This window comes from Corvus moneduloides, chromosome 2 (assembly GCF_009650955.1).
Source record: "Corvus moneduloides isolate bCorMon1 chromosome 2, bCorMon1.pri, whole genome shotgun sequence".
Classification (NCBI taxonomy): domain Eukaryota; kingdom Metazoa; phylum Chordata; class Aves; order Passeriformes; family Corvidae; genus Corvus; species Corvus moneduloides.
This window is the reverse complement of record NC_045477.1, coordinates 36,077,431-36,104,804: the sequence shown is the minus strand read 5'-3', so window position 1 is coordinate 36,104,804 and position 27,374 is coordinate 36,077,431. Positions and strand designations below refer to the sequence as shown.

Sequence of the window (27,374 nt, the reverse complement as noted above, 5' to 3'; positions counted from 1 at the left end):
ACCCCACCACCGCCCCGTCCTAAACTGAGAAAATCTGTTTTCTGGCTTGTCACATTTTCAATAGAAGAGGAATGAGTAACAGGCTCATTTCTCACTTCCTAAGCATATGCTTTTCCTGACTACAGAATTTTACCCCCTCTTTGCCAGAGTTTGTCAATCGAACTTTTTCTGCACTTACTTTAATACAGTATGAGATGCAATTATCTCCATAGTGTTTACAGCATCTATGCCTTGGGCCGTGTTTGCACCTGCAAAAAGCATAATGAAACACATATTAACTCGTAGCTGTTTTCAGCGTCAGCGACAGCAGACTTCATAAATTTTTCTTGCCTAAAAATACATAAAGTGCTATTTGCCCAGCACTCATTCTCCCCATTACCCACTGAAGGGCACTGTGAACTTTTATGATGCCATAAAAGGACAATAAAAACTAACAATACTTTAGTTGTACACCAAGAAAAAAGTGTCTGCACACTTATTTGGGTCTAACCTCTTGCCATGCTACACATAAAATGCTAAATTAAAGAACAAATTTTCTGCTGTGGTCAACGAGGAGGAGTGATGTGACCTTCCCTGGTTTGTCTCTGCTCCATAGTTCTGGAAGGATATTTGAGCAAGCATCTGTTAACTGTGTCCTTTCATCTTTCACACCATTGTAAGGGTCACGGAAGGGCAATGCAGATCATACAAATGCACAGAAACACCCTGTGACACTTCTCTCAATTACAAGCCTCTCTCACTTTTGGGCTATTTCTTCTGCAGTGTAGATTTTTATGTAGCTCTTCCTTTGGACTGAGAATTTGACCTTGAGCATTTAAAAGAGACTGGCTTGGGATGGTGGGATGTGTGGGTTGTACAGTTTCTAGCCCTGCATTATGTAGAATTAAAATAAGTAATGTCATACTGGGCCCGAACATTATATTTTGCTATATCCAAGTATTTAAGCTTTAATGTAAACTAAATTACACAATTTATATACTATGTCAAATACCTTGGAAGTTTTGAATCGTGTACTCTAAAGTCTAATGGCCATAAATCATCTGTGAGGTCAGTTTATGTAGCAAAAATTGTAATGAGAATGTGCTCAGGTTACAGGCATTTAGACTCAATTATATTGAAAAGAACCATATGGAAGAGAAACGAGTGAGAGCATAAAAACTCCATATTGAAAGTTTTCAGAATGTCTGAGTTGGAAGTTTCAAAACCTTAAAGGAAAAATGTTCTTCTCCATCTTCAATCCTTGCATTTAACCAACAACAGAAGAGCTATGAACTATCTCTAGCAAACTGAATAACAGGTATTTAAGACAAAACAGGCATAAGCAATTCAGCTAAAAGAATTTGATTATGGCTGGAGCTGTCTTATCCTTGTAGGTCTTTTGCTGTCTAATAGAGTCATGACTGAAAAACCACTGACAACTTCCCTCACATTTTTCAACTAAAACCCACAGCAAATCACAGAAAGTCACCATGTGATGGCGATCACTTCATGTTTGTTCATCATCGGAGCAAGTAAAATAAGCCACTACTTTGAGAATACAATGTACTTGGAAGACTCTCTCCTGCCTGTCAGCAGGTAGAGATTTGGTCATAAAACTGCTCTTGAAGAGGTCAGTGGAAGTCAAGATTCAGTCATGTGAACCTACCCCTAATCCATTTTTTACTCTATCATCCCTGTAAATGAATGACGCCTTGTGGTATCCAACATGCCTGAAGCAGACGAATCAGTCATAGCAGAAGTAAATCATCATCTGACCATATCAGACTGAGAAGATCACTGCTCTCACTTCTTTAAGTTCATACTAAAAGGCAAAGAATTGGATCCTGTAGACAGGGGGACACCTACCTAGCCTAACTTCAGATGTCTAGACCTGACCTTGTGCAAGACAGTTTTAGACTCACTCTGCTTTGCAATTTCCTATCTCCCGACAGTGGAGGCAGCCCATGTGCCATCAATCCTATTTTTAGGTAGCTCTTCTTTATGCAATACAGAGATGTTGGTCCCCCAAAAGTCTATGTTACGGTCACTTATGGTGACAGAAGTTAAGGTCTGCTGCTGTGCAATTTTTCTTCTTAACATTACCACTAGTTCCAGCAGAACTATGCCATGAACTGGTTCTGCTGAAAACTGCATAAAAGGTAACCACCATCCTGCACTCACCATGGACTGAATTTACTCTCCCTCGTTAGACAACTGCATGTTGCAAGTCATACCTATGACATACAGGTCTTAAGTTTTGCTTTCACTAGAGTTCATAATTTGCCACTATTAACTACTTAGTAAAAATGAAATAGAAAACCACTGAAATGCAAGGCAGAAGTATTATAAAACATTGTCAAATACAATATAACAGACATTAAAGTGCTCTATGCAACAATGATTCATTTTGTTTTGGTTTTGGCTTGGGTTTTTTTTACTCACACTTTGTCCATGAGCTTTTTTGTTAGCGCCAGTATGTTCATTGGCTGTGATACTTTTTCACTATGCTTGATTTTTCTATCTGTTTTTGAAAATGCTGCTTCAGGTGAAAAAGAATGGGTGGGAATTTCTTCTTTCCCTACAATGAACCTGAAAGAAAAAAGCAAAACAGAACAAACCAATTACATAAATAAACAAATACATGAACCTGAAAGAAAAAAGCAAAACAGAACAAACCAATTACATAAATAAACAAATACATGAAGCCCTGTATAAGCCTCTAAGTCTTAGACCAGTTTAATTTTTACAGACTCCCAGGTCTGTAAAAACCCATCTTATACAGCTACCAAACCTCGTACTTCTTCAGAGAGGATCACTCCACTGACATATATTTAAAGATATATTTCAGCTAGAGGATACAATTGATGCCAGGAATTTTTTAAAACTAAAAAGAAAAACATTAATAGGGAAGTCCATCTCTCAGACAAGGGAAGAACACTAAATAAGAATACAAAAAGGCACTTGAAATATCTCAATTATCTCCAGCAAAATGGGGTCACGTAAAGGTTGATAATTACTACAGTATTTTTATAAAATATCTATTTTGCAGAATCTCCAAAATGTTTCTGCTCCCACTGAAAGCAACAGCTTTGTTTTGCTTGGCCTCATCTTCAGCCTTCTTTCTTCACCAAGTTGATATTGTCAATATATTGGCTCATCTTAGGTGTAGAATTACTGTGTATCAAGGGCAAGGGAGGACACAATGGCAAGATGTTTCCTAACACTATGCACTATAATCCAAGTTACACTGTACCATGGCAGTCTTGCTGTGGGTAATGAAGGTATAAAAACTTTGTCATTCTGTAATGTAGCAAATAACCTCCAGATAAAAACACAGCAGCCATTTGCTTCCAGGAAAACATGGGTTATCATGAATCCCAGTTTTAGAAACTTTTTTTTTTTCAAGTTTTAGAAGGACAGGAGATTAGCACTCCTTCAAAAACATGCAATCATATGTCTGAGTTTTCTTGAACAACAGTCTCAAATACAAAGGGATTTCTCTCTTTCTAGCATACAAGAGGAAACTGCCTCAAGTTGCACCAGAGGAGGTTTAGATTGGATATTAGAAAGATTGCTTCACTGAAATGATTGTCAGGCATTGGAACAGGCTGCCCAGGAAGTGGTGGAGTCACCGTTCCTGAAGGTATTGAAAAGACATGTAGATGTGGCATGTGGGGACATGGTTTAGTGGTGGACCTGGTAGTGTTGGGTTAAAGGTTGGACTGGATGACATTAGAAGTCTTTTCCAACCCAAATGATTCTATGATTATGCCTTCTTCAAAATATGTTGTATACCTGAAAAGTTGGAAAAATTTTAGAGCAGCATGATATTTCTTAGGAATACTCTTCTTACAATGCAGCTGCCCCTGTGCATGATTCCTCAAAATCTTGTCTTACATAGTCACAGAAACTTTACTTACTTTAGTGCAGAGTATGTAAACCCTTTCAAGCCATCTTTGCACCTGAAAGATAAAACCAACAGATTTCTCTATAATGGCTGTTTGCAATATAAAGTTTTACAGATTAAATATCACATAGAAGGGCTGCAGAGGAACACCAGCTTTTCATTAACAAAAACCAGCACATTTGCAGCAACTCTGTGGCTATCCTTGATTCCCAGTTGTCACCACAGCCTTGGGACATCTCTGAAACAAAGGATACAGTATCAAATGCCAGTGCTTCTCTTTTTTATCCAAACCAACAGGGGATAAACTTTTAAAGGATGGTGACAGAACCACTAGGGTGACAATGCAAGATGACAAAGAACTGTTGCTTTATGGAAAAGTAGTCATGATGAGTTTAACAAAACAGAAGTTTTGCTGCAAGGAGAGAAAGGAGGGTTGGATCTCAATGAAACACCCATTCTCTTGTGAAAAGCTGCAGGGAATAGATTTTCTGACTTTGAGATAAATTGTTGTACTTTGCAAAGCGCTGATCTCTGCAGCTCCTTACTTTAAGGTGACTTAATCTGTAAGTCTCAGTTTTTCAATTATACAGTGGTTGCTCTGATTCTGAGCTTGATTATATATATATATCTGTCTTACCAACTATAGGGTTCCTTGTGTGACGAATGACGACAACAAGGAGCCCATATTTGGCTATGAAAGATTTAGGTTATTGACTTTTTTTCTGTCCAGGATACAATGAGAAGAGCTGAAGCTTGCAGCTGTTACTGATTCCTCCTGAAAAGCCATTTTGGTAGCATAGGAGAGAGAAGGTACTTGTGTTTTTTCCCCTTTTCTTTTTATAGAATTGCATGGGGAATACATGATGATAAAAATGCATTCCTGACACAATACACAAAGCACAAACTAGTAAATTATCAACACCGCTATTTCAAGAGGACACCTACTCTAAGGGGAGACAGGCCAACAGTCACAAAAGCTTTGCAAACACAAGCAGATGAAGAAAACCCTTTGCCTTCCACCTGCAGAGACCATGTGTCCCTGGAAGTGCTGTGCCCACACACTCCTAGAGCAGGTGACACCACCTCTCAGAAGGCTCCATGAGTGGTCAACATGTACTACCAATGGCTGGATATACACAAACAGCAGGAAAAACTTAACAAGATCAAAGATGTTCACAAATTAAGGGGAGTGCCGGCTGCAGAGCTGGTAAGACATCACAGCACTAAACATTCCTGGGAAACTCTTCCCAAGGGTATGACCTTCAACACGTATGGTTCCAAGGACTTGGTTTTGTCAACAAGTGCACAATAAGTATCAGGCACAGTTGCACACAGCATCAAAAAATTCATGGCAAAGACTTTGTCTTTTAAAATTACAGCAGTTAAAATATTGGTCACATATTTTGATCTCTAGGGGTTCAAGGTAAATACATACAAATAAAATTGCTCACTGTATCTTTAATTAACACAGAACTTTGAAACCAAAGATATGTAGTAATTGTATTTTTTATGATTCTTTACCCATACACACAGTTCAAAAGCTGAAGCACTATCACAGCACTCTTACAGAAAGATGGACTCAAAAATGGGTTGAAAATTAAATGATGGACTGAAGCAACTGAAATCAGTTTAGCCCAGAGATCACAGTGAAACACTGGCAGAAGTACAGAGTCCAAATGCACAGGTTTAACATATACCCTACTCCATCCACAGAACCACAGTCCAGTTTCATAAGTCTGATTTTAAACCTGCAGCGGACTGTAGGTTAAATGCCCTTTGAGTGAAGGGAGTCCGACACATTATGCCTGCATGCTGCCAGCTCAAGAATAGGGCTTTAGTTTCTACTTTTCCAGTAAATTAAAACCATACACAAACCCCAATCTAAACACGCATGTAAGTGTTTGTGGAATAATATTGGAACAGAAAAGTAATCACAGTATGACCATAATTATGTTTTTTTTCCTTAATCATTCCAGTGCAACTGCACTTCCAGTTGCAAGTGTTCAATGATTCCTTTACTGCACCACCAGATGTCCCTGCCCAGCTGTGCTCAAAGCACCCTGATGGATGCTATCCTACAATTCATTTCCTTTGAACTGACCTCAAAGAAAATTTCTTCACTAATACTGGAAATCAGAAGACATCTGAATCACCAAAAGAGAAACTAGCACTCCAACCCCCTACTTTTTTTCTCCAAGAAACAAAAAATATTTCTAATGCCTATTCTAATTACACAATAAAAGTCAATTCTATGCAGAAACTATTTCGTGTATTGGATCTTTATTAGCTATGCTTACTTTTCTTATTTTTTTAGTTGTTCTGTGTATTTATAGAGCTACAGCCATGAATCTCCCTGAAAAATTAATCAAAGTTAAATATGTAGTTCAATAAGGAAGTGATGCTAAAGACACAATTAGAATTTTTTCCCCCTTAACTTGCTATTTAATTTTAAAAAAGTTAAAGCTGCAATTAAGCTCTTCGATAGAATTTAATTAGTGTTGCTTGCTGTCTAAACTGTCTTCTGTAAAGTCATTCTGCATAACTAATGGGTGTGTGGAAATACTGCTTATTATGCTGTTCTATAAACAGGAGTCCTAGAGAAACAATATTTGCAGTCAAGAGTAATTTGTACTGTAACTCCCCTTCTCTGGCATGGCCATTTTGTTCTGATGAATGAAGCAGCAACCAACAAGAAAACTGGAATTCTAATTTTTTGCTTTACATCATTAATCATGAATTCACTATATTAAAGGTTTCAGAATGCCAGTCTAGAGATTGAAATGACCTTTTTTATTCACTCACTAGGTACACAACACTGGCAGCAACCAAAAAAACCTATGCACTGATGTCAAACACACTTCTTTTTGGGGGCGGGGAGTGTGTGTGACAACCCCCTTACAGAGAGACATCACAAATTCAGTGACTGGCCTCAGCAGTGACTGCTGAGGTACAACACTGGCTGCACATGGCACGTTTCATGAACACCTGGCTGCTAATAACTGAACTAAGACTAATGATTTGCTTCATACAGACACTAATTGGTAATAATAATGCCACCACTAATTGGTTATAATAACTTTTACTCAATGCTTCATTGCTCAAGGGGTGAAAAAGCCTGCACTCTGCTGCTGACCCCCATGAGCCACTCAAGCTTCAAATGAGCCTAGTACAATGCATTACATGTGCCCAGCACTGCAGACACTGCTGGGATGGGAAAAACCTTAAACAGTGAATTGTAAGGGGTTTTTTTAGGGTACTATTCAACTTGCCAAGCCTGGGATAACAGAGTTGTACGGCATCAGAAGAACTCAGCGTAGCTCACCTACCTTTCTGCAAGGGCACGTAGCGATAGGACAAGGGGGAAAGGATTCACACTGAGAGGACAGGTTTAGATTAGGTATTAGGAAGAAATTCTTCACAGTGAGGATGATGAGGCACACGTTGCCCAGAGCAGCTGTGGATGCCCCACCCCTGGCAGTGTTCAAGGCCAGGTTGGACTGGTCTTTGAACAACCTCATCTAGTGGAAGGTGTCCTGGCCTATGACGATCGTTAAGGTTCCTTCCAAACCAAACCATTCTACTACTCTGTGTTTCCCACCACCCTGAAAGTCCCAGGGACCAAATCCCATGCTGCAGGAGATCAGCACTGGTTTTTGCCCAGCAAGCAGTAATTTAAATGGTGCATAATTTGGTTACATTTTCCCATCAGAGGGGATTGTCCCTGGTACAAAGCCAAGAGCACCAGTGACTTTGCCAGCTGTCCCTGCTGGCAGAATGTACCTGACTACACAGCAGAAATGCTCTACTCTGTTCCAGCTTTTGTTTGGCCAGAGCCCTGGTTGGAGCCGAAGGAGCAGAAGAATCAAGGAGCCAAAGCAATAAATTTGGGTTCTCAAAATTCCCCTGCTGGGACTATTCTGGCACATGAGCAAATAGGGTCGATTTTAATCATGCGTATTTATAAGATAAATTTAACTTACGGCCACACACATTTATTTTTTCATAAAGAAAACAGCAAAAGTGGAATAGAGCCAAGGCTGGATACAAGCTATACTTCCAACAAGACACGAACTAACTGTAATTATGTTTGTATATGTAAAGAGGTGCTGTACACGAGTTTACTGTACTCTCCCTCCAACCTGCAAGAAGAATTTCCCACACTGAACTTTAAGGCTGGATGCCAGCAATTATGATTTGGGTTTTTTTATTAGTATGTCTTGTCATAGCTCTTCTCAAGATTTTCTGTGACCAATTGACATACACTGCACCAGAAACCTTCTGAGGGAACATCACTTTTCGCCCACGGAACTGGTAAGCAGAAAGCAGCTCACAGTAGTAACAACAAGCCACATTTAACAACATCCCCACAGTGCTTATGTTATCCTTCAGGCTAAGAGCAAATTAGAAACTCCTACATGCAGAGCTCTCATTATGGCCATGTGGGAAGGAAGCACTTCAAGCACAGGACATGTGTTAGCATATTACTGCAACACCTCTGCCCGTGAAGACTGGTTGGGGGTCCAGGTTTCCAGTGTCTTCTTTATGGAAGAGGGAGAATCATAGTGATGAAATGTGACTGTCTGGACATGCCAGCTATAGCCCTTGCTATTAAATCCCTTGCTTTTAGGAATTAAAGGCTATCTACAGTATTTTGTGACCTATGCTGATCTCTAGAGGATAATCCATTTTCTCTTTTAAGTTGCTTAGAGAGGTTACTATACCTCCCTCCTGTTTTTCAGTTGGATTCCATGATCTTAAATGATTCGTTTCTCATCCTCTCCCCAGTGTTAAAAGTCAACTGCAACAGGTGCCATTTTTCTGAGGTATCTTCTATATCCATTTCTCTTCTTTCTTTTCCATCTTTTATCCTTTCTTCCTACAAGTTGAGCTTCTCTTTCATATTTCCCCCCAACTGTCCTTTAAATGCTATTCTCAAAAGCTCATTTCTTTTTCTTAAAAAATAATTCATCAATACTTCTTCATGGACTGACACGATGCTAATCAAGTGGGTTGTGGCTACAAGACTGAAAGCGCAGAGCAAGCACCACTGAAAAACAGGATTATAAATAAATTCAAGACTCAGACACACATGCTTAATCATCCTGAATCACAGAAATGAAAGAATTAGTTCAAGTTCAGTTCTAAGCAGTTTTGAGACTAATTTGTTTATGTGATGACTGCAACATAAAATCACATTTTGGAAATACTAGTTTCCCAAAAGGCTCTGAGATCCAAGAACAATTCCAAACCAGTCAGACTTCCCTCAGTGATGTAACTATGTAGAAAAATATTACTTTAAAATGAAGTATTTTATATCTCTGGATATAAAATAAGAGCTAATATAGTCCAATCCGGTATGACGAAGAAAACCAAAACCAAAGGTTGTTCAGAAATGTCTATCACTAGTATTTTGCCCAGTGGAGGAACACACATTTACACTTTTAAGTAGAAAATCTTATTTCTAAGCATTATGATTGGACACACTACAAAATCTATTTTGACTTGTCCTTATTTAGTTGTGGTGAACTTTCCAGCTGTCTGAAGACTATCTAGATCCTTCTCAGCAACCAAAGAACAGCTTGATTTTTGCGCTAATCTCAATGTCTAAATGCGTCAAGGTGTCAGTGGTTTATGATGAGGATGCGGGAAGACATTTTTGTCCTAATTAAAATAAATCTGTGGGAAACTGAATCCTAAAAATCTCTGTAGATATGGTTATACAAGAGTATTCTGACTTCAGGAATTATTTATATTTCTCACATTATATTAAAAAAGAAAGACTACCTTGCTTACATATTTTCTCATCAGAAATAAAGTGCACCAAATCTAAGATTGCAGCACCCTACTTGGGAAACAGAGAGGTATTTAGATGCAATTCTTTCAGATAAAAAACACTCCTTGCAGCTGAGTAGCACATAAGCACAAAGGAGCTTCCTTTCTAGATCTATGTGAGGCACAGGAGATCAAATCACAGTAAGCTTCCATCATAGATGGTGGTGTGGTTTAACCTGGCAGTCAGCTACACACCACACAGCTGCTTGCTCAACCCCCATGCTTCTCTCTTCCTCTACTCTCACAGGACTGGGATGGAAAAACTGATGGAAAGCCTCTTCTTCCCCTCCTCCCTCCCAGGGTCAGGAAGGAGGCCCCAGCACACTGGACCACATAACCCCAGGAGAACCAACTCCAGCTACAGGCAGAGAACATCACCACTGCACCAACAGCTGCCTCCTCCGAGACTCAGTAGCATCATGAGGCACAACTTGCACAGAGGCAATCCAGAGGCAAATTTACGGGAAAGAAACTACCCATACCCAGATTCTCTCTCCCCTGAATTTCCCCATTTCTGGATTAAACATATATTTTCTTTTTATCTTTACACACAGGTCTTACCTATTCAAGCCAGAACTATGAAAAAATTATAAGGTGCAATTATAAGCAAAATTAAAATAAATTATTAAAATTTAATTAAAATAATTATAAGCAAAATTTTATAAGCAAAATCTAATCTTGTACCCCATGGACAACATGCAGCTTTTGGAAAACATGTCAGAAGTCACATTAAAAATAATTGAAATCAGAAGAGCTGTAGTTAATGAAAATTATACTTCAAACTTTTAAATGTGCAAATGTAGCCAGGATCAAAATTCAGTCAAAAGTCTCATAACTTGTGTTTCCAAATCAGATAGTTAACTTTTGCATGTTTAAATAAAACATTAAAGAATGTATCCATGGCATTTCTGTTAGTTGTGCCTGAAGTAAAAAATGATCTTTTGAAAAGGCCATGGTTTTGCAACCATTAGACGCAGTGAATATAAAACCATATTTTATAAAAAAGTAAATGAACAAGGAAAGAATAAGTAGGGACAACATTCAATAAGAATGGTGAGATTAGCACCGTGGAGGACGTACATTATTTTTTTCTTGACCTAAGTCAAATGCATCACTTTCAGTACTTGGAAAGAAAAGGTGCATGGAAATGACAAACCATGTAGTCAACAGTGAACTATGGTCCCACAAGCTCGCATGTAAATCCAGGGAATTTCATTTTGGAAGAAAAATTCTGTAATTCTGTGAAGAATGTGATACTGCAATTGAAAAGAAAGCTGTTTTTATTGTAGCTAAATTACAATACTGGATTCAGGGCTGTAAACCAAAGCTGCTATCAATCAACTCTTCACATCTGATTGTTAATCAAGTTTCCTGTTTTATTGTCAAATTGAAATCAGATTTCTAGTGATGTTAATTATCCTACCACTTAAAATGCTCTCATTTCTTCAGAGATTAGCACTTTCTGAAATGTGCAAGTAACTGCAATTCCAGTAAGTGGAATTTGTCTTAAAAGGTCTTAAAAACAACCAAAAAAATTTTGTTATTTTAGCTGGATGCAGACATTCCATATCTCTGTGTACCAAAAATGCTGTGCTGTGGGCTCAGGAGCAGCAACTGAATCATTCAGGTGGCCATGTTCCCATCTCAAGATCCTTCATGAAAGCCCCTGCCTCACACAGCTAATAGAAGAAGCCAACACAGAACATAGAACAGTATGGGGGGAAGGGACCTCTAAAGAGCCTCTAGTCCAACACCCCCGCCAGGGGCAGGGACACCCTCAACTGGATCAGGTTGCTCGGAACTGCAGCCAGCCTGGCTTTGAATGTTTTCAGGGATGGGATATCTACCACCTGTCTGGGCAACTTCTGCCAGTCCACCACCCTTATAATAAAAAGATTATCTTTTATATCCAGTCTAAATCTACCCTTTTAGCTTAAAACCATTAACCCTTGTCCTGTCACTACAGATTCTATTAAAAAGTCTGTTGCCACCCTTCTTATAAATCCCCTTTAGGTACTAGAAGGTGCTCTAGGGTCTCCCTAGAGAGAGGAGCCCTCTCCTAGGAGAGGAGCCCTCTCTTCTCCAGGCTGAGCAACCCCAATTCAGGAAAGGTGATCCAGCCCTCTGATCATCTTCGTGGCCTCCTCTGAACCTGCTCCAACAGGTCCATGTCTTTCCTGTGCTGAGGATGTCATAGGTTAGCAAGCATAGTCCCGGAAGGGACGTCCTTGCTAAGGGGTGCTTACAGTTTCCTCTGGGAACTGATAGAACCTATCAGCTGGCCAGTTTGAATATGGACAATTCTCTAAGCCACTTAAAGTTGTGATCACCTCTGTGATCCACATTTAAGAATAGGCAAACTCCCCCCAAGCTCTCTCTCGTTTCCGGCGCTGGGACAGGTGGCTGCGGGCCCCGAGTGGGGGCCAGCGGGCCCGGCCAGGCCCTGCTTGGGCCAGGCCGGGCCGGGCCACGGCCATCCTGAAGCCATGGACCTGTTCCAGCCGTGGGACCCCCCCCACTGCCTTGCCGTGGGCAGCCGGAGCGGCTCGGCTCTCCCCCCTCTCCACTGCGATAAGAAAAATTCAACATTGCAGCTGTAAAGCTGCAAGGCCGAGGTGAGAGTAACCCTTTTACTGCTGTGAAGAGCTGAAAACCTGAGGGAAGAGAGAGAGGAGATGCTTAAAGCTGAAAGTCTGTTGTGAAGCTACGATATATCAGAGTATCCTGTTGTAATTTCATGAAGATATGGGGGGTGGAGTGTTCAACTTGTAAGCAAAAGCACCTGCGCTGAGATAGGCAGATGCTGACGCAGCTGTAATTTCATGAGAAGTTTGGACAGGGAGAGATGAACCAGATGAGGACTTTTGCTCCAAACGGGAAAGGAGAAAACCTCAGTCCGTAGAGATGAACCAGATGAGGACTTTTGCTCCAAATGGGAAAGGAGAAAACCTCAGTTCCTAGAGATGCTCCCAGAGATAGTCCTAAAGATGAAGATGATGAAGACCCTTTGCTCCCAGGGAAGGAGAAAGGCCTCTGTTTTTGTTTCTGAACGGCTCAACCTTAAAATTATACCCCAAAAAACTTCAAGAGTGGACCCTCGAAAGCAGTTACGGGAAAAGCTGCAAGTCGGGGGAAAGGACTCACACGCAGGCAGAGAGACTCCTCTTCCTAAATGGACTGAACAATATTTGGAAGTGGGCGGCTGTCTCGTTGTGATAATGTTTTCATAGCATGAGCAAGAAGAGACTTCTCTTTCTAAATGGACTGAACAAGGTTATTATGGAAGTGGTAAACAGACTGAACATCTAAAGGGTTGTCTTTTCACATTGTCAGTGGGAGAAGGGAGGAAGGTGGGAGGAGGAGGAGAGTTCTGAAGGTGGTATAATTTTTTTTTTCCTCTCTTAGGTCTGTTAATAAACTTCTTTATATTCTTTCAAGTTTGGTGCCTGTTTTGCATTTCTCCTAATTCTTATCTCACAGAAGATAAACAGTAATGAGTATTTTGGACCAAACCACTACAGAAGACTTCAGAGCTGAATACAGTTCTCCAAGCAATTAAAAAAGCTGACTAAACAATGAAGTTAAGGATTTAACTACTTAGTTCAATTGATTTGTTCAATTTTGCGAAGTGATGTAATTTTTCCACTATCCAATTTTGACCTTTTCCTTACAAGTGTTTTATCAAAAAACAGTAACCTTCTGTTACAGCAAAACCCAAACACTCTTTCCAAATCAGGCACAGAACAAAAATAGGAAATGTAAAAAAACCCCTGGAGACATGAAGATGGAAACTCAAATTGTCTCTAGAGGCATGAGGACACAGAGAAATGTACCTCAACACGTGTACAAACCCACGTCCACCTCTGGAACCAGGGCTGCACTGATGCTGGCTCATTGTTGTTAGAACAATGAGTCAGTCACTAAAGGGACATGCTGTTATGAGATTAAAAAACAAATAATCTCAAACCGACAACGGGTTTTGCTCATTATCAAATAATAGAGGCACCTGCAGTGATTCTATCTTAGAAGGGGACCTGTGCTAAATTTATCTACTGCCAAATTTTCCTCTGGCTTTTTCTACCGGCTCTCTGCAATTGGAAAAAAAGAAAAAAAGAGAAAAGAAAAAATAAGAGGTTAAATTTGTTGCAACTGTTTTCTGTAAACATACTTAATGCTATTTGCAGATAATTAAAAATTTCAGTGAGCTAAACCTCTCCCATTGAATGATTAATTCAAGCATTCAAGAGAAATGGATACAACATTTGATTTTCCTAAATGATCCTGTAATTGGATTTGAGGGAAAGGTTTGGCTGTTTGCTTTGTTTCAATTTGGGGAAAATGTGATTAAAAGGAGAAAATCCATTTATATTTTTATACTTATTAACCCTATCACTGACATTTAATAAAATATATTATCCAAATAAATTTATAATGAAATGAAAAGCTATAAAAATATTCTAAAGAAATTAGCAATCATTCTGAATGTGCCACGCCATTGCTGAGCTAGGATAGAGAGTGAAGATCAGTGAGTTATTTTTAATACATTGACTTGAATTGAGATCTTCACTCTATTACTCAGAAATATTCTTAATTCCGTATAATGCAGAATGTTGCCAAAATCATCGAGACTGTTACAAGTATTTAGCCATAAGCATTAGGACAACATCAGCTGGTTGTTACACACAAACTAAATGACCATTTCAAAGTTTGTTGAAATTCAACTTCTGTTTCCTTGTGATGATAACTGCCCCATACAGATTTACCTAGAGTTTACACCCACATCTCCAGCTTGAATGCTGTGGTATTTGCTTCTGATGTTTGTAAGTACCATAAGAAGTCTTGTAAAGACATTAAAATGTAAAATCTGTGCTGGAAGAACCACAGAGTGAATACAATGTTTGTGCACAGCCTCAAGAAAACACTATTTTGAAAACCAAATTTCAGTGCAACCACAGAAATTCACTCCTGAGTAACTCCCTTGCTGGCTTATACTTTAGCAACAGACCACATTTTACTCTAAGATAACAGTTTTATTTTAAATTACTACAGTGCTGATCAGTTAGGTCATATTTTTAGTGCTGCACATCCAGGTGCAATATTTGGAATAGAAAGTTGCATCACCAAAAAAACCCCAAACAAACCAAAAAGACCAACTTGAGAGACTGGCCATGAGACCTAGAGTGACCTGACACACAGCCCACGCCCACAAGTCACAGTCAGAGGGAGGATGTGTCACTTCTGCGATGGACAATTCTTGTCCTTTCTTCTTCTAATAATCACATAAATGTGGTTTCTAAACATCTGTACTGCTTCCAATCTTGATTTTTTGAAAAAACAATTTTTAAGAAAACATGAACTCCATACCAAGAAAGTATATACCCATCCCAATAAAACACATTTCATCAGAAATATGAAGAAAAATAAAATTTATTATACAGAATACTTTCTGCAGTTAACTAATTTAAGCAAGAGCACAGTATTTTTGAAAATAATCTTCCAAAAATTATTGCTGGGAAGTTAAATGCTGTTGGTATCCTTTAAGAGATCAATAAAACCACCCACAATTATTTCACTTTGTAAATATACCACAGCTGCTTTTGTCAACTACAAAACATGTACCATAATCTGAATTTTCCCAGCATTCCTAGAGAAGGCCAGGCACAGACTGATTGTGATCCACCAAAGTGACCTCTTAAGTGGCTTAAAAAGTTGCCAATATTCAAACTAGCCAGTTGATAGGTTCTGTCAGGTCATAGAGGAAACTGTAAGCACCTCTTTGCAAGAGAATCACTTCTGTAGCGATGGAGCCTTCTTTACTAAAAAACCAAACTATGCTAAACCATGACAGAAAGCTACATAACTTTGGGATGTTTAGTTATTTTTAGAAAAGACAGTGCTAAACACCAACTATGGTACTGTCTGGGAAAGGAGGAATTAGACAAAACTGCAATTCAGCTGGCTTCCTAAGGAGGAAGGTCATACGTAAACAGACACTGTAAGCACCTGGAAGACAACCACAAGGACATGACTAACAATGAACACACATTTATCAAAAAAAAATCCTTGTAACACTGGGTCTCATTTAATGACTAGGAATGCAAAGCAATGTGTGTCATACGCTATTGACTTAATTCAGGCTTCAGACCTAGAGCATGTGACATTTCCTTTTAAAAACAACCACAGAAACATCATCTAATGGAAGATATCTAGAATGAATACAAAGCTGGTTAGACAAGAGTAGTGAGAGAGCAGTTGTCAACGGCTTCCTGAAAAACTGGAAGGACATACTAAGTGGTACTCCACAAGGACCAGTCCAGGATGTCTGCTACTCAGTAATTTCAGTAGTGAGAGTGGTGACAGAGAAAAAAGTACATGCCTATTACATCTGCAGATAATACTGAGCAGAAAAAGGCTACGAGGGCTATTAAGACAGGCTGAGAGAGTTGGGGTTGTTCAGCCTGGAGAAGACTTTGGGGAAACCTTATATCACCTTCTAATACCTAAAGAGATTACAAGAGAGCCAGAGTGGGACTTTTTAGACAGACATTTAGGCTAGGACAAGAAGTAGTGAATTTAAACTGAGAGTAGGTTTAGATTAAATATTGGGAAAAAATTTTTTACTGTGAGTGTGGTGAGACACTGTTACAGGTTGCCCAGAGAAGCTGTGGAAGTGTTCAAGGCCAGGTTGGATGGGGCTTTGAGCAACCTGGCCTAGTGGAAGGCAGGAACTAGATGATCTTTAAGGCTCTTTCCAACCCAAACCCATTCGCAATTCTATGATTTTATGAAGTGGAAGAGATTGGCTCAGAAAAAAAACAGGATGCTATTCATCAACTGCATGTGCATTATATGTATGCAGAAACAATCAACTACACAAATACAGGGTAAGAACTGTGAGGCATCAAAAAGCAAAATCTGATCTGGGATGCAAAAGAAAGGAAGGCTACAACCTGCAAAACACTGAATTGTCTTGCTCTATGATATTTATAAAGCTTTACCAGCTGAAATAAATTGTCTTGTGCATCACAAAGGGGAACAGGGTAAAGGGAGATGGGAGTGGGCAGAGAATATAGCAGATAGAAGTATGTGATTAAGTCTTTGTCATGAAAGTTTGCTACAAAGTAAAGCAAATAATCTGTTTTCCTCATGTTTGTGGATGGGAGAAGAAGGAATAGACCAAAATTGTATCAAGGTTTATTCAATCAGACTCTGTAAAAATCTTATCTGAAAATATGGCTAAGAATAGATTGCTTAAGGATGTCATGGACTCTCCATTACAGAAGACTTAAAAAAAATTGAAAAGTCAGATATTTTAACATGAATGGGAAGCAAATAAGAATCTCTCATGACTTCAAGTACTTTTATTTTACATTAAAAGTCTAAAAAATAGACCCAACACTTCACTTAAATGTCCTCACATACCCAAAAATTAAACCAACTGCATAACCTTATTAAGGGGGGAAGGGAAAGTGGAGATTCTCCAGAGCTGTTCTGAAGGTTTCTTTCACATGATAACAAAGTATCACTGCAGTAAATGAGGAACCAGATGGGATCAGGCCGCAGTCAGCCCTTGGTTCCTTTAGCTGAAAAAATCCTCAAAAAATAGTAAACAAGAGCAAGAAAATAAGTTTTTAACTTTGAATTCACCTGTTTCTTATTAGAATTTTCATTAACTGTTCATTAATGTTCAAGTCACAAATGCAACCATTTGTCCTCCTAGAATAAAATTGATCTTGCCCTCATTTTACACTCAGCCAGCAAGCTCAATGCACTTTGTTGTTGCTGAAAATATTAAGTCATATAAAAATGGTGTGGCAAACAAACCTTCATGTGGCTGCAATCCCAGCAGGTCTGGGAACGGAAGGCATTACAGTGTGTTTGTTATCCAAAAGTAAAGGTCAGTTCTGGAGCTTAACTTCATGATGAAAAAGTAAAGGTGTTATCCAGTGCTTCTCAGTTATCCACCAGAAAAGAGGCACAGCCAGGTAAATAAATCTGTGTGGACACAATCCACAACTGGAGAAGGGACATGACTGGCTTGGCTGTGGAACACAACTGTGACACAGCTGCAGGAGGGCCAGAAAGCACATCTGCCACTACTTCCGTGTTTGATACGAATGTGCAGCCAACAGGAATTAACTGTTCTACTGGTCTGTGCCAGGCGCTTTTTTCAAAGTCAACATTCTGTAAGAAACAGTGTCAATTGTGACTGGTAGACCAAGGACTCTATGAAGCTGTGGGCGGTACATGTACCCATCCAGTTAAGCTGGCCATCCTTTCTCTCCTTTTCCTGTGAGTTTTCTTGTACAGAGTGCTTCAAGAGAGATCTTATGTCTCTGTCTTGCTTCTGAGATGTGCTCCCTTTATAGGACTTTAGTAAGAATAAACAAACAGGAATTGCCGGTGACACGTCCCTTTAATTCCAACAGAAGCACCAAACTAAATACGGCAAAGAAAGAGTTTAATATGCAAAGGAAATTTTTGGCCCACTTGACCTGCTAATACTACACATTTTAACAGGAAAGGAAGAAATCAGCAGACAAAAGATTTACGCCATGAACTATTCCTTCAACTCTGACAGCTTTCCAATGAAAAAGTTTAGAGTAATAGCCAGGATACTTGGACTGTTTTCTTCACGGGATTACATTACTCCATCTATCTCTTCCCAAGCCAGAACGTGTCTTTTTTCTAACTGCACCTGATGCTGACTCATGGACTGCTCTGGATGCTGCAAAGCCATGAAAGCAGATTAGAGAAGGCTGCTTAATTTTTAATTTGCAGTCATTAGATGGAGAGGAATACAAGTTCTAGTGGCATGTTCTTGGCGGTTTTTTACTGCTTTAATATATTCATCAACGTTATGTGAACAGTGTTCCTAACTTCATATGGCAGATGGTAATTCTTGGACCTGTATCATTTTAATTGTTTATTATAAAGTTATAAAACCTAGCCAGCTGTAAGAAAGATTATTACAGTTTCAGAATTTTACTTGTAATCCAGCAAGAAACTACAGCAAAAGTTTTACTTTAGTGTGGCAACCACAGGACAACAAAATTACACTGAAGTCAAGTAAGTTATTAACAAGTATGTAAACCAGGCAGAAGGTAGCAGCTGCATGGTCTTTCATTCTACTCATTACTTGCTAAAGTTTAATTAAATTCATTATTTTCCACTGGCTACTAGAATACAACATTGTTTAAAAACAGTAGTATTTTACATGCTTCACCCAAAATACACTGACAGTTGAAGGTAAAAAGTATAAGTACTAGTAAAAGTGAAAGAAACTGAAGGTTTATGAAATTAGGCAGTTGCATGAATGCGCAGATTCATGGTAAATTTTACTATATGCACAGAAGACAAGTTTTTAAATAACTGAAAATAAACTACTCTTCAACAGGATTTAGGAAACTCCCAGCACTTGTGAAAAGAAACAATTAGAACTGTATTCAACCAAGAGCTGACATTTAAAAAAAAAGTGAAGAAGCCATGTTTTGAATTGATGTGTTTCAGTCTACGATGCAGAGAATAAGGAAAGGATTCATGGCAAGGATTAGGATGCTACAAATCATATGGAACATATGAATAGGAGTCTGTTTCTGTGTATCAATAGGGGTTTAATTTCTGAATGAGAAGCTTAAGCAAGGGCACATACTTTTGTAAAATATCCCACGGGTTTCCTCGAGTACACAGATGTAGTGACATCCTCACTTCTAACTTTATTCAATAGGTTCTTATAAATCCATGATTAACATTTCATTTAGTGCTTAAAAAAGTAACATATTGGAAATTTTTTTTTTAGAAAGATAATAGAAATAGAAATAAAGCTCATGATAGAAAATTAAATTCTCTCATCCTAAGAAGAAATATTTATTAAAAAGAACTTCTTGTAACTTCTTAAAGTTTGCTGCTCTGGCTGCTATCTGAAACCATGATTTCCCAGGGAAGAAAAACCCCAAACCAAACCAGCTGGAACACATCCTAGAGATACAAAATAAATCACTTGCAAGTGAATTCCACACTCAAAAGCCCTAATCAGTACTCCATACAAACAACAAAACAAACAAAGCCCAGAAGGAGCATTAACATCCCTGGTAACTGGTGTCTACTAATTGCAGAGCATCAGGACAACTTCAGTGGAAAAGCAGAGCCTGAATAGGATTGTCTGATAAATCTACTACCCTCAAACACTCCACATAGTATTCTTGACCCTGTAGGTCGCAACCTTTTGCTCCCAAGTCACTCATGCCAAGGGGAATAAAGAGGTTTATCCCATTCTGTTAAATCCTTGTAATTATTTGTTACAGTTTTAAGTCATCCAGCATTATGTCCATAGCAATTTGGTGAATCACACACGCTCTTTTCAAATTAAAATTCAATAGACAAAATGGATGCAGTTTAAAAACTTATAAAGTTTTGGGCTACCTTAAAAGTTTAATTATTTTATATTTAGCTTGTAAGAATTCTATGTAGTGAACAATTTGTAGTAGACGAATCAGATATAATAGCCTTCAAATATGTCTAAACCAAACCAACGTGAATTAATTTACAAGACAAGGACGTTAGAAGTTTATCTAAAGTTTAAATTCAAAAAGATGGGAAAAAACACATACTGACCTCAGTTGGGTCAGAAAAACAGGGTACCATCAGAGAGCAGCACAGTCATAAATAAGTCTTCAGACAGTTTTCATTCTCAAATTTCACATCGCTAACACTTTGCTGTCAAATATAATATTTCTTTTATGGTGTAATTTGGCTGGAGTCTGCCAAGTGCAGTGTATAAAAATGATTACTTCACCTTATGAATCACTTTTCATCAACATACTTTTAAATACAGCTGTGAAACTTTTGTTCTAGAGAAAAACAACAATTTTACATTGTTGATTTATCTATGATGGAGCAAAGGGTGGAGTCTGGGGATTTAGGATGTTTTGGTGTTTTTTATATTCACTTATTTGTTCTGTATTTTAAGTGTAACTATTTCTTTCATAAATACATTTCAAAATACATAAAAATATGTGCACTGTTAGCTTGTAAAACAACATTATATGGCATTCAGTGATGAATGTGTTTCATAATGTGCTTGCGAAAAATTGACCTGTGGAATGCAGCCAAGTGAGTTTTGGGGGTCACACTGCAGTCTGGAGTATCAGTTTGGACTTCATTTGGAAGAACATTTTAGCCATATTGCTAATTCTACTAGTAATGGTAAGGTCTAAATGCCTAGAGCCATGTCCTCTTTAAAGGTCACATCTTGCAGAACAGGCAGATGTATCTAAAACTGGCACTTTGAAAGGACAAAGTAACCAATGCCTGTCATACTCATGTCAAATCCCAGTAAGAGCACTTCAGTAATTCTTTTCTCATTTTTAGATTCATGATGTATCCCTATGGGCCAGAAGAAAATGTGCAAGAAAATTTAGTATATAAGGAGCAAAGGAAAGTTGATTACAAGCAATCTGCACCAGGAATACCATAAATGCTTTCAGTGGTGTTTCAGGAAAAGTTCCTGTGGAAGTTTTTTTGGTGTTTGTTTATAATACTGACAGAATTACCCATATTTAAGGGATCTTCTCTGGAAGGTTATCCTCCAAAATGTTGTGCATTCCTATTATCAGGGCAAATACTCCAGAATTAAGACATCTTGACAGAGGCGAGCCACACTGATGCCCAGATGACTAATGAACACTGTAGCTACAACCTTGGCAAAGCAGCACATGCCGTGAAGCTTCAGAATATTTATGTGGTCAGGTCACAGAGGCTCCACAGAGCCCTTGGTTACATACATGTCAGCTCTCTCTTGATAAAATGATACAGCTTGATCTAGACTCTGTCCCAGACCTTCTTATGCCTTGCACATGGGTAACGGGGGCTGTGGAACACCTCTCCTCACACAGAAGGCTCGTGAAGATGCAAGAGGCTCTGTGGAGGTGGTGTCAAATAAAAAGATAGAGTAATGCTGCACCTCATTAAACCTACTGGTTTGCCAGGAGAGGTTTTCACAGAAGAGCAGTGTGCATACAAATCTGCTGGTGTTTTGTATACTGAAGCTGGAGAGAGAGACAATGCAGAAAAGAAAGACACCTTTTATCTTTTCAGATTTATCTTGCCCTCCTGGAGGACTCAGACTCTCTTATCAGACTCTTACCCAGTTTGTTTTTTTTGAGGTTTGTACACATTTTTTTCCCCTGTTGTTCCACCAATACAGAATTTGCATGGTTACAAACAGTAACTTAACTTTAAAAAGTATACTGAAATTGTGTCCCAAATTAATTGAAACTAAGAATTAACAATCATGCAATTAAAGAACAGCTTCTATCAGAAGCTTATCTAGTTCATACTCCTCTATTATAGGCAGGGACACCTTCCACTAAACAAGGGTGCTCAAAGCCCCATTCAACCTGGCCTTCAACACTTCCAGGGACGGGGCATCCATAGCATCTCTGGGAAACCTGTGCCACTGCCTCACCACTCTCATAAGAAATAATTTCGTTCCAATATCTAACTAAATCCATTCTCTTTCAGTGTAAAGCCATTCCCCCTTGTTCTATCATTACATGTCCTTGTAAAAAGTCCCTGGCAGGTGCTATATGGTCTCCCTGGAGCCCTCTCTTCTCCAGGCTGAACAACCCCAGCTCTCTCAGCCTGTCTTCACAGGAGAGGTGCTCCAGCTCTCTGATCATCTTCATGACTCTTCTCTGGATTCACTCCAACAGGTCCACATCTTGCCTGTGCTGGGACCCCAGAGCTGGATGCAGCACTCTGGGTGGGGTCTCACCAGAGCAGAGCAGAGGGGCAGAATCCCCTCCCTGGCCCTGCTGGCCACACTGCTTTGGATGCAGCCCAGGACACGGTCAGCTTTCTGGGCTCTGAGTGCACATTGCCAGGACATGTTGAGCTTCTTGTCAAACAATATTAATCAACTTTTTGTACTGATACATCAAAGTCATGTCTTACACAACTCAGATTTTCAGTATCTGCACACAGTGAGCATTTTAATTGCTACTTTACCTAACTTGCCAGCACATCAAACCAGATCTTGTTGAACTTCTCTCCCTTCCAGTTTCTTTTTCCAGTAATGAAGTTTTTCTTTTTTTACTACTAATAGTTAAAAAAACCAAAATCTGTACTGGGAAGGGTGCACATAAACAGTAATCCTTTCAGAGACATGAAAAATACCAAGATTTTTAAATGCCCTTTATTATTGACTCTACAGGGCTTTTTTTTTATCATCCCCATTCAACTTCAACAGGAGAGTGGCATAGTTGTTTAAAACCAGTTAGGTTAAATAAATTCTGTTTTTTTCATGAACAGTTAAACCAACAATTTCTTCCAGGAGCAAAAAAATCCACAGAGCCTGATTTCCAGCAGAATGTGCACAGCAAGCATACTCCATGAGTGCAACACCCTCACGCGCTTCTCTGAGGTCTACAAAGAACTGGGCTCATCCAGGAGCCTGGGATCACCAGCACAGCTGTCTTGTCTGCACAGCTGCTTATTGTTTTGAAAAAAGCAGAATTTTCTCCATCTCTAGGGCCTTTATGCTTTTACAAATATGACTAAAACTGGCTCTAGGGTTCAAAGCCTCCTTAGGAAAGAGACCAGCAGAAACACAAGGGAGTTCTGTGGCAAACATCCTTCCTCCTTTAAAAACCAGGCGAACCACGGTCAGGTTTTCACTTGACTAATACACAGTTTTACAGTTATCTCCCCTGACAGAAATTATGTCTGTTAAAAGGCTAACCTGAAAAAGCTACACTTAAGACAAAGAAACTTTGCCTGAGTCTTATCTTTTTCACATCTTGTCATCTGTTTTCATGGGAAGTTTCTATTAACATATGTTCACAATATGAATTTCAAAAGTCCCATATTAAATTCAATCCATTATATTTTGAAATGGAGATTCTCATAAATCATTTTTTACCCTTTTTTCCCCTCAGATTGCCTCATTCTGCCAGCATAAAGCAGCTCAAATTTAAATCCACAATGAGTTTGAAAATCACACCATTTTTTGCTTAAAAACCTCATTAAACCAGCAGTTTTAAAACTTACATAAGCCATTTTTCTAAACAGATATACCACAGCTACAGTGTCTCCTCTTTTGCAAAACTTTCAAGGAAATACCACAAAATTATATGAAGCCACAAGAAACTACCAGTTTATTTGCCACAGATTTTCTTAATCAATGCTTTAATGAATTGTAATTATTTGAGCTGTAAGTGCTTTACGAAAAAAACCCCCACACTCCGTAATACATTTATACAAAAATCTAACTGTGGATGTTTATATAAGCTAAATATAATGTACATTATAAATTACTCTTCAGAACCCAGTGTTAGTTAAAAAACTGAAATATTGCACCAGCTTGCACATCAATGTCTATAAGCAAAAATTCATATATGCATATCAAAAGAATTATTCACTTTACTGGCAAAAACTGACCTATTTCTCCAAGATGGGTTTCAATAAAATTTCAGAAAATATGACAGGACGGAAAATTTGCTGTTGGATGCTGGTTCTTTGGTATCATTTGGATAAAGGATTTTTCTCAAGGTTAGCTGAGAAAGAGCTTGTCAGTGACTGCAGCCATCACAACATAAAAGCAAACATTATGAAGACCATAATTCATTTGTGGATAAGAGCAGAATGAAACAGTAAAGCATTACAATTTGGGACATTCACATTTTTCTCATCCTTAAATGAGGTTCCCAATATCAGAGAAACCTACTTTTTTTCCCTGTTGATATTTTTTAAAATGGAGCTTTATAAACTGGAGAACATCTGGTGGGCCACCCTACCATTCAACATGGCATGCCAGAAAGCTGTGGAATTTCACTGAATTCTGTCAAATTTCTTCCTATATATAATACACACACACACACTTTTTTGTCTTGTCCTCTAGTAGAGGTACCTGTCCTCAGGGATTCAATTTGTTAGATGCTGTGCCCATACTGCGGCAACACAGAGACATGGCTGGAAGGAGACTCTACTACAGGATCATGCCCATTACCAAGAGTAAGCAAACCTAATTCTCAACAAGGAGCACTGCACTTCTGACAAGCAAACCTTATTCCTTATTCCAGAAACTCATCAGACTTATTCGCTGTGAAGCCTTTCACTAAGGAAGTATGAAAAGAAGGAGAAATTAAAAGGTGGATTTTCCTTTCCTAAGTGTTCCACTGGCCTTGGGCAGGCAGCTCAATGGTCAGCTGAATCTCCTTAGATTTAAGAGACATAAAACATCGCTTCTGATCTGGGTGGTCTGTGTAATGTCCAAGAATATATGAATTGGCTCACCTCCAAAATAATATTTTGCTGCTTTCTTTTCCTCAAACAATAAATTATATCCACTTCTGCAATAAAGTCATGGGGTAGTGTCTGACAATACTGTTCCTCCACGTCTACTGCTGGGTGTGTATCACTGACATCCACCTTGTCTCTTCAATTTAAAATAGCAGGATCACTTCAGTAAAACTTTTATGACAACTGGATGAGCAGATAAAAAGTCAGAAGGCGCTGGTTTTATACAGTTTCCTAAACAGATCAAAAGCTTTTTTTCATCATGCCCTAAGAAAACAAAAAAAAAGCAGTTCTCCCTCTGCAAAATTAGCTATGTGCAAAGTGCAGCCAGAACTCTGCTGAAGCCAGGAAAAATCTGACAAGGAAGAAAAGAGCTGTAAAACTGAATCATGCCATAAATTGCTGAAAAAAATCAATGTATGATGCTACTACCTTCTGTAAGACATTTTCTGTCATAAAATCATATTTTCCGTAATATGAACATCTGTATAGTGCTTCAATCACCTTCACAGCACCTCAGGCTTATTTAACACTACATGAGTTCCTAAGTGTAATCCAAAATTAACATTCCATCCAACCCAATCTTGTAAAGTCATACCACACCTCTGATTATGTGTCTTATAAATATATTGGTTTGAATTTTTATTTTGTATTTCATAGTTCCCAATTATAACTGATTTTTACACAGGAAACAATTGTGAAGTCCTAGTAAGCATTAGGAGAATACTTTATCTTTCTGTATTACTGGTATTTCAACAGTAAATCTGCTAAATACAGTATTTAATTTTCTGAGACGAAAACCTACATTATCTCACCTTTAACTATGTGGTAATTATCCATATTAAACTCTTAAAACCCCATGCCACCTGACAAACACCAAACATCATACTTAAAGGAACACTGTCATAGACATATAGTTTAAAAAAATAATAATTGGAAGAATGGGGAGAGAATTAACCTAAAACCTGGTATTTTCTACAAGCATGTCAACAACACATATTACTTGTGCTGCATCTTTCCACCAGCATTCACTAACAGGTTATTTCACCCTATGCTTTTCAAGCAGGTTTGAAACCCAAACAACTTCAGTTTAGATGAACCAGAGCAGGGCCTGCTCTGAGATCCCTAACACCACGCATCCAGCAATAGTACTGCTGGACATTCACCAAACATGCCATTGCCAGACACCACAGGAGGACATGTGCTGTTGCAACGGGCTCCAGTTGAGACTAACAGAGGACTCTGTGGATGCCGTGACCTCCACTCAGATCACCGACAACAGCCACTTCTTCAATACTGAGCAATTTCCCACCCCTGAAAGGGATAGGGTAGCCCTGCAGGAAGGCTTCTACATGTTTCCTCTGTATTTCCTCAACCTACAACAATCAGGCTTTAAGTAAGTCAATCACGTTTTCCCCTAATTGCTTCCAAGAAGGAAAGGGAAATTCCTTCTTTTCCATTCCCCAAAGAAGGATTCAGAACCCTCACACTTCAGACTACTCAGCAACCTGCTATGTCACATCGGAATAGATGCTACATCAAACTGAAGATCCTTTGTGTATCTCTTTGTAAGCTTTGAGAGCTTTGTAAGCTCTCTTTGTAAGCTCTCTTTGTAACCCAACCGTTAGCAGACTGGTTTACACGTGCCTCATATGAAGACTGTTCCTGTTTCTTGTGGCTACAGCAAATCTGTGGGGGGTGGTTTGCACCTTCACAAGACACACTTCACCCTGTAAGTGCCACACTCTGCCATTCAAAAGTAACCACTTGAGCATCTTCCTCTGAGGAACAGGGCAAATGCTTGTTTATCAGCAGAACTGAAACGCATAATGACCTTAACAAAACAGTAATTTGATGCATGTTGTCCCCCTGCCCCCAACATTCTTCCATCTTACCAGACTTTGTGCAGAGAGGAGAATGAGGAGCTATGTCCTTGGTTCCTGGGGAAGGCAGGCAGGTCAGTACAGAAGGCCTGTGGCACAGAGCTGGCTCTGCCGGGCACCCCCACCACACAGTCCCACCTTGCACGTAGAGAGCAAGAGCTCTTCCGGGAGGCCACTGCTCCATGATGGATTTTTCTGCAAGTACCTTCTAGCACTGAGACTTTAACTCAATGAAGGAACAACACCTCCTGTGGGGCAGGAAGATGGAGGTGAGGGAAGATCAGTCACCCATGATTTGCACTCTGCTGCCAGGTCTCCAGCTGGGTTAAGCATTGCGTGACAGACCTGAAATCCTGATCAAGTCCTTGATTTATGTTTTGGCATGCTTCACCAGTGCTTCTCAGCAGGACTAGATGAATCATTGATCTGTTCCAGTACAATAATTTCTATGTATGTTAATAACTTGGAAGAATCTG

At 39.1% G+C, this 27,374-nt stretch overlaps 1 protein-coding gene across 2 annotated transcripts in view; it reads right to left on the bottom strand.

Moving 5' to 3' along the window:
* Positions 1 to 27,374, bottom strand: part of TMEM135 (transmembrane protein 135) — a 160,362-nt gene that overhangs the window by 13,955 nt on the left and 119,033 nt on the right. For both annotated transcript variants that reach the window (XM_032099118.1, XM_032099119.1), the window contains 3 exons: positions 3,900 to 3,941; positions 2,422 to 2,568; positions 179 to 248 (listed from right to left, as the gene is read on the bottom strand). In XM_032099118.1, the coding sequence (XP_031955009.1) occupies positions 179 to 248; positions 2,422 to 2,568; positions 3,900 to 3,941 (259 nt within the window). The remainder of the gene's footprint in view (positions 1 to 178; positions 249 to 2,421; positions 2,569 to 3,899; positions 3,942 to 27,374) is intronic.